This window comes from Elephantulus edwardii, unplaced genomic scaffold, assembly GCF_000299155.1.
Source record: "Elephantulus edwardii isolate Elephantulus edwardi_28Jun2011 unplaced genomic scaffold, EleEdw1.0 scaffold00079, whole genome shotgun sequence".
NCBI classification, from domain to species: domain Eukaryota; kingdom Metazoa; phylum Chordata; class Mammalia; order Macroscelidea; family Macroscelididae; genus Elephantulus; species Elephantulus edwardii.
This window is the reverse complement of record NW_006399829.1, coordinates 2,568,311-2,576,151: the sequence shown is the minus strand read 5'-3', so window position 1 is coordinate 2,576,151 and position 7,841 is coordinate 2,568,311. Positions and strand designations below refer to the sequence as shown.

The window sequence follows — 7,841 nt, the reverse complement described above, 5'->3', positions numbered from 1 at the left end:
TCATGTGCTTCTACACAGTTTACAGCCAAGAAGGAAAACTGGAGCCTTATGGCTCTTGTGATACCCAAGGTCACCAAGAGTTAGACTCTACTTAGTTAATGGTGCTGTGGCTTGTTGTTTATTTTGTTTTGTTTGGTTTTTGGGGTTTTTTTTTTTTTTGGTGTGCCTTTGAACCAATTTTATAATGTCCTTTTTTCAATTCCTGTCTTACTACAGCTGATTGCACTGCACATGATGGACGCTTCCTTCTGTGTGGGACGACCGTCCTGGATGGCGGACAGGAGAAGGATGAAGACTAGCTCAGGTTTCCAGTGGCTCCTGTCATCCTTTGTCCTTCTGTATGTAGTGAACCAAGTAAACAGCCAGAAGAAGGGTAAGACATCCTAGTCCTGAGAGCGGGCAGTGGCCGGAGGTTTATTACCATGTCGATATTGGCACCATCTTGATTCCTTCTTTGAACTCTTCAGGTTTTTGGTGGTTAAAATCTATTTATCTCTCTTTTTTCCCTTTGGTGAAGATGTACCTAAAGATAGACTGTAAGATAGAATATACGTACATCAAATTCACCCTTTTTAGGATAAAATGTAACTTAGTGAGTTTTTACATATGTATACAGTTAGATACTCAACGATTGGTGAGCACTAGACTGCAGTTCAAACCCAGTCCCATTCTGCAGCACAAAGTTATAGCAGTCAGTAAATCCATAAAGATTTATGGCCTTAAGAACTCCGTGGGTGGTTCTCTTCTGTCCTGTGGGCTCACTGTAAGTCGGGTGGACTCAACAGCTGTGGGTTTGGCTTGTTGATTTGGTTTTATACAGTGATGTCACCACTGCTACCCGTTTCAAAAGTCTCATCACTCCCAGAACATTCTTCCAGGCCCCTCTGCCATCCCAGCTACACGAATCTGTTTTCTGTCTCAGGAAATCTGCCTTCCTCAGAATGTAATATAAATGAAGTCTATCTAACTTTTTAAAAGAATATGCCATGTGTTATTTAGATATGCTAAGAATGTTTATATAGATAACAACTGAATTGTTTCCATAAAGGTTGATCTAGCCTTTTAGTTCTTTGGCTTAGTTTTTATATTATTTCCATAATAAAACAGATCTCTTCCCCCTAAAGCCAGTAATCAAAGAAAATTATCATTACGGTTACAATTGATTTCTAATGCAATAGCTTTTAATATAATGTTAATTTTTCTGATATAATAATTTACAATTTATTGCTATAATTTATTACTACAAGTAACTATCATGCCAGCCATGAATAAAAGTTACATTTTATAAATAGATGCATAGAGAGATGGACTCAGTCTGAGATAGATTGTCCTTTTTACAGTACATTTGTTTTCTCCTTTCATCTTTTCCTGTTTTCTCCCTTTTTTCCCTCCCTCCTCCTCTCCCTCAAAGGACCTCTGATGACATAGTCCAAAGGGAGTCGCACCAAGTGCGTCACTGGGGATTCAAACCCACCAGCGACTCTGAGGGAGAGAGATGGACAGTCTCCGTCAGTGCCGTTTATAACTTCTTTTTTTTTTTTTAGAGGGAAATTTTTTTTACTAATTTCAATGAATATTTAGAGAGATTGTGGATTTCCATTCATTCATTGTTGCACTTTTCTCCCAGCCCCCCCAACCCCAGTTCGCTTTTCTTTAAAAGCAAAACAAAAACTTCATTGGCATACAATCACCCCCCACCCCCAGTTTATAGCTTCTTGAGAACTCATTGGAGGATCAGCTGTTAGTCCCTTCCAGCTGACAGCATTTAATTTTGAGTCTCGCAGTCATACCCTCTTCTTTTCCATCTTTTAACTATGATTTGGTGCCATTAGGATTATAATCTTCTGAATTATTTGTTCCTTTTCAGTTTTTAGATATTCTCTCACTCTCTCTTGCTCACACATACACTGGATTATATAGACACACACTCTCACATATATGTATAAATTAATATAAAGATTTATGCTTTAAAACATTTGGGTGAGCATATTAGTATTTACATTTAATGTGCTCTATGCAAGCCTAGCACTTGCATGTGAGACTTGTATGAGAGTAGCAGCCTTGTAGAAAGCATGCACTGACATAGCAAAGACCAGCAGTGTTTAAAAGCTGTGTTTATTGACTTGGATGAAACACAGGTTTTACTCTGTGTGTGTACTTGCACACACAAATGTGATTACTGGTGGTGACCAGCACCAGTTTCCACTGAACTGAATCTCATGGAGGCCGTAAAATCCCCTCAGGAGCTCTCTGCCCCACCTTGGTTCTGCACATTGTTCGCGTATTCTTTTGCTTCTATTTTTATCACAGCCTGGAAGTAACCTTTCTGATAGAAGATACCTAACCCCAAATAGATTAATAGTTGGCCTACTTTCATCCCTTTGTCTTCTACCTTTTTTAAGCCAAAACTACAGAAAGAAATATAAAACCAAGCCCCTGTGCCTCCCGTGACCACAGGCTTCCTCTGTACAAGGGACCCGAGCCCTGTGTGGGAAGATGCCCTTTGTACACACTAGTGAAATCTGTGTGGACGCTGACCTACCTCCCTGAGTGTTTTCCGTTACTGAGCACATGCTGTGTTGTGTGATGTTTCTCTCTCCAGGGGCTCCCCATGATCTGACTTGCACAACGAGCAACTTGAGAATGTGGGACTGTTCCTGGAAGGCCCCGGCTGGTCATGGTGCGCTCTATGAAGTGTGTGTTGTGAACAGGTATGGAAGCTCTTCAGCTTGTCCGTGGCGTCAGCCTGCTGGTTCTGTGTCTTTACTTCAGGAGTGTGATGCTTTGTTCTGGAGATTGATTTTAGGACATTTTAAACTTTAATGCTCTTATTCCTTAAATTCTAAATCTTGACATTAACTAAGATGGAAACAAAATTAAACCCTGTTGGCCCAGCCTGAACGTGGACTCTTTTACTACATAAGTAATGAGTCGGGGACCCACTCCTCACTGAGTGTGGGTTCTGATTTCCTCTGAGAAGGTTTACCCTGACCCAAAGCACATCTGCCTGTATCCGTTAGGATTAAGCTTGTCTTTGTATAAGAGAAACATCGGTATTAATGACTTAGGACTAGGTGCTCACCCTCATATGAGAACTCAAGCATAGGCCAGCCCAGTGCCAACCAGTATCTCTCTCTGTTCACCAGAAACTCATTTCCTCTTGGTTATGTTACTCCGTCATCTTTTAGCATGTCATCTCATGGTCCAAAGTGAGTGTCCGAGAGGTACAGCCTTCCAGTCTACATTCCAGAAAGCACAACTGCATAGGACCATTTTCTCTAAAAATTTTCCCGGAATACCTCTGCTTACATCTCATGGAGCTAGAACTTACCGAGTGGCTAGCCCCACTTTCAGGAGGGCAGGGAATCACCTTCTCCTACCTGCATGTCTGTAAAGATAGATGAAGGCTTATGTTATAAGTGGGAGGACATGGAGAATAGGAGGCTGGTTGGCAGGCTGTTGTACGGCCTCCCACTCTTACATAATCTTGGAATGGGCTGGTGTTCCTAAGCTTAGGGCTGATTGCTTTGGGTTTTCTGCACAACAGGATGATCCCCAATATCAGTCGGGCACAAAGTTCTAGATGATAGCACAACACCACGTCCTCAGAGATGGATGGATGGTCCTAATGCCAGGTGGCATACATATTTATAAAAGCCTCACACTCATTGCCATTAAGTTGTAACTGGTTCAGAGCGACCTTCCACTGGGTTGCTGAGGCTGTAAATCATAGACAAGAAGAGTCCCTGTCTTCCTCCCACAGAGCCGCTGTTGGATTCCAATTGAGAGGTGTTGCTTTTGGTAGCAGCACACTTCCCCACGCACAAGGCCATCAAAGTTCCATTTATTTAAACCCTCACGCAATGCCATTGAGATTCATACTTGACCCTCCATTGTGTTTCTGAAGCTATAAGTCAATTGAGAAGAGATTGCCCATCTCCAAGTACAGCCAGGGTGTTGTGTTTGGTTTTGGGTTGGATTTCCCCCCCCCCCCTTTTTTAGGCCATCCATTTGATGTACACTTACTGACCGTTATCTCAGGCATTGGGGTGATTGAGCAGTCAGGATGAACTCAATTGCAGTGCAGAAACAAATGACCCTGAGCAGCTTAATTTTCACCTGCGTTCTGTCCAGTGGGCTGGGATCCATGCCCTACTCTCCCCTAGAGCCCAGGCAGGGGTCCTCGGCCTCTGGGGCGTCAGGAGGGGCAGGGCAGGGCAGGAGAGGGAGAACAGCCTGCACTGGCAAGCATGGCTTTCTCACTGATGTCTCACTGCTGTGCCTGGCCCAGAGCTGCATGGAAGTACGGTCCTGCCGTGGGTCCAGAAGAAAGAAGCAGAACACTTGGCACCCCGCGCTCGTGACTAACAAAGAGAGGAAGTTGGTTTTACCTCCCAAGGAGTTGACAGTTGACAGATCTACAGTGCTGTTGGTGGAGAGCAGCGTGAGACACCCTGTGGAGGGCTGAGGGAGTGTGAGGCTGTCAGAGGAAGGGGGCTGTGGAAAAGGAACACGGGGCTTTCTCAGCTGGAGAAGGGCAGGTGGGAAATTCAGTCAGAAAGGACACAGGGTACAGTGGCATGAGTGTGTGTGAAACAGTGTGACATGCTGGGAGAGGTCAGGGGCTTCATGTGGCCCCAGCATGCTGTCCATAGTGGGTAATGTGGGGGTTTGTGTAAGATACTAGGTAGGTGACACGGGATCTCAGGTACAGAAGGTCCCTTTGTGAGAGTTAAAACGTCCATAGAAAGCTAGACGTGAACATGGAGTATAATAGTAAGAGTGTCAGACTTGCTTTGTAGAGACACAAAGGGCAGTAGAGCAACCAAGGTACGAGGTAGCTTGTGCCTAAGCCATAATGGAGCTGCTGCGTGGGAACTGGAAGTGCTTTGAAAGCAGAGCTGGCCGGAGAGCTTTGTTCAGAGTAAATTGTGAGCTAAACAGAGGAGTGCAAGTGCTGAGGGCAGCTTTGAGGGAGTCAGGCTACTGTTCCCATCTCCCCTCAGCACCCGTGAGCCTTGGGTAAGCTTGGGAAGGTGAAGGGATGGCAAAAGAGGAGTTACCCTCAGCCAGGAGGATTCACACAGTAACTGCAACATGGGTTCAGATGTGTCAGAGATTATGAGGACAGCCCAGCATAGGACAGGGTCCAGATCTTTTGTTCATAGGGTTGCTGGGAGGCGTACTCGACTGCACCTAACAACAACAATAACAACAACAACAACAAAGGGCTGAGATAATCATCACTTAATTCTTTAACTAAAAGAGCAGGAAGAGTCCTCCAGTGTGAAGACTGCCTACATTTGGTAGGCATCATATTTTCAAAGTGCAGCTCTGTGACCTGTTGGATAAGGTATTGCACTCCCAACTCAAACGCAAGCAGTTTGAAACCACCAGCTGCCCCACGGTTGGGCAGTCTCCTCCCGTGTGATTTACAGCCTCTGAAAACCTGCTGGGGTGTTAGCTGTGAGTCACTTCTGACTCATCCACACATACAGCAACTTCACAGCAAAAGGAAGGGACCTTGTTCTCTAAGTGTCTTTCTTCTTCATACAAGTGCTTCTCAGACTGTAATGTGCACACACATCACCCAGGCATTTTGTTCAGATGCAAATTGTTGTTGTTATGTGCCGTCGAGTCATTTGCCACTCATAGCGACCCTATGTACAACAGCCCTAAACTCTGCTTGCCCCTGTGCCAATCGCACTGTCTCCGACACACCCATCCCGATTACCCCAGTCACTGAATCAATCCACCTCATAGAGGGTCTTCCCCTCCTGCGCTGTCCCTCCACCCTCCCAAGCATGATGTCCCTCTCCAAGGACCGGTCCCTCCTTGCAGCATGTCCAAAGTATGTTAGACGAAGCCTCAGAATCCTTGCCTCCAAGGAGCCGCCCTGTTTGACCCTTTCCAGGATGAATCTGTTTATTTTCCTGGCAGTCCATGGTATTCTCAATACTCTTCTCCAGCACCACAGCTCAAAGGCATCAATTCTCCTTCTATCCTTCTTGGTCATTGTTCTTCTCTCTGATGCATAACAAGTGATTGCAAAGACCATGGCCTGTATCAGATGCACCTTAGTCCCCAGCGAGACACCATTGCTTTTCAGTACTTTGGAGAGGTCCCTAACAGCAAGCTTTCCCATGGCAATACGTCTTTTAATTTCCTGACTACTGGTGCCGAGAGTGTTGACTGTGGAGCCAAGTAGACTAAAGCTGTGAACGATCTCGATCTCTTCACCATCCATCCTGATGCTGCCAATTGACCCAGTGGTGAGAATCTTTGTCTTCTTGACATTGAGCCTCAATCCATATTGGAGGCTGCAGTCCTTGACCCTCTGCAGCAAGCGCTTCAGATCCTCCTCAGTTTCAGCAAGCAGGGTTTTGTTATCTGCATAGGCAGATTGTTGATAGATCTTCCACCAATCTTGACCCCACATTCCTCCTCATAGAGCCCAACCTCCTGGATAATCTGTTCTGCATAGAGGTTGAAATGGTATGGAGAAGGACACATCCCTGGTGTATGCCCTTCCCAATTTTGAACCATGCAGTGCTTCCTTGCTCTGTTCTGACAACTACCTCTTGGTCCAAGTATAGGCTTTTCATTAGCACAATCAAGTGTTCTGGGATTTCCATTCTTCTCAAAGTCAGCCACAGTTTGTTATGATCCACACAGTCAAACGCCTTTGCATAGTCAATGAAACACAGATATACATTCCTCTGGTATTCCCTGCTTTCAGCTAAGATCCATCTAACATCAGCTACAATATCCCTAGTACAATGACCCCTTCTAAACCCAGCCTGGACTTCTGGCAGTTCTCTGCCAATTTGTTGATTTAGAGGTTAGTTATTCTTGGTGGGACTGAGAGTGGGTTGTCATCATTGTTAAGTGCTGTTGAGTTGACTACAACTCATAGTGGCCCTGTGAGCAATGGCTCTGAATCTTGCCTTCTCCTGTGCCATCTTCATAAGAGGGTTATTGTCATTGCTTCTGCTGTTGTTATTGTTGTTATGTGCCATCAAGTTGCTTGTGACTCATAGTGACCCTATGAACAACAGCCCTAAACCCTGCTCTATCCCTTGTCAATCTCACTGTCTCCAACACACCTATCCTCATTATTCCAGTGATAGAATTAATCCGTCTCATCGAGGGTCTTCCTCTCCTGTGCCATTCCTCCTCCCTCCCAAGGATTGTTTTCTCCTGGAAACATGCCCAAAATATGTCAGATGAAGCTTCAGAATCCTTCCCTCCAAGGAGAAGCCTGGCTTCACCCACTCTACCATGAACTTGTTTGTTTTCTTGCCAGTCCATGGTACATTCAGTACTCTTCTCCAGCACCACAGCTCAAAGTCATCAATTCTCCTTCTATCATCCCTATTCATTGTCCAGCTCTCTGATGCATAGCAAGTAGTGGCAAAGACCATGGCCTCTATCAGGCTCACCTTGGTCTCTAGACTTACATCATTGCTCCTCAGTACCTTGGAGAGGTCTCTGACAACAGACTTTCCCAATGCAATTCATCTTTTAATTTCCTGGCTTCTGGTAACAAGAGTATTGATTGTAGAGCCAAGCAAACTAAAGCTGTTAGCAGTCTCATTCTCTTCACCATCTATCATGATGCTGCCAGTTGGCCCAGTGAGAATCTTTGTTTTCTTGACATTAAGCTTCAATCTGTATTGAAGGCTACAATCCTTGACCTTCTGCAGCAAGCGCTTTCAGGTCCTCCTCAGTTTCAGCATGCAGGGTTGTGTCATCTGCATATCGCAGATTGTTGATTAGACTACCTCCAATCCTGATGTCACACCTTCTCCTCATACAGTCCAGCCTCCCAGGTAATCTTT

General features: G+C 45.1%; 1 protein-coding gene across 1 annotated transcript in view; it reads left to right on the top strand.

Annotated features, from left to right (window-relative positions):
* The first annotated feature begins 231 nt into the window (after positions 1-231).
* Positions 232-7,841, top strand: part of LIFR (leukemia inhibitory factor receptor alpha) — a 69,844-nt gene continuing 62,234 nt past the window's right edge. The window contains exons 1-2 of the mRNA XM_006889543.1: positions 232-373; positions 2,603-2,711. Of these exons, the coding sequence (XP_006889605.1) occupies positions 232-373; positions 2,603-2,711 (251 nt within the window). The remainder of the gene's footprint in view (positions 374-2,602; positions 2,712-7,841) is intronic.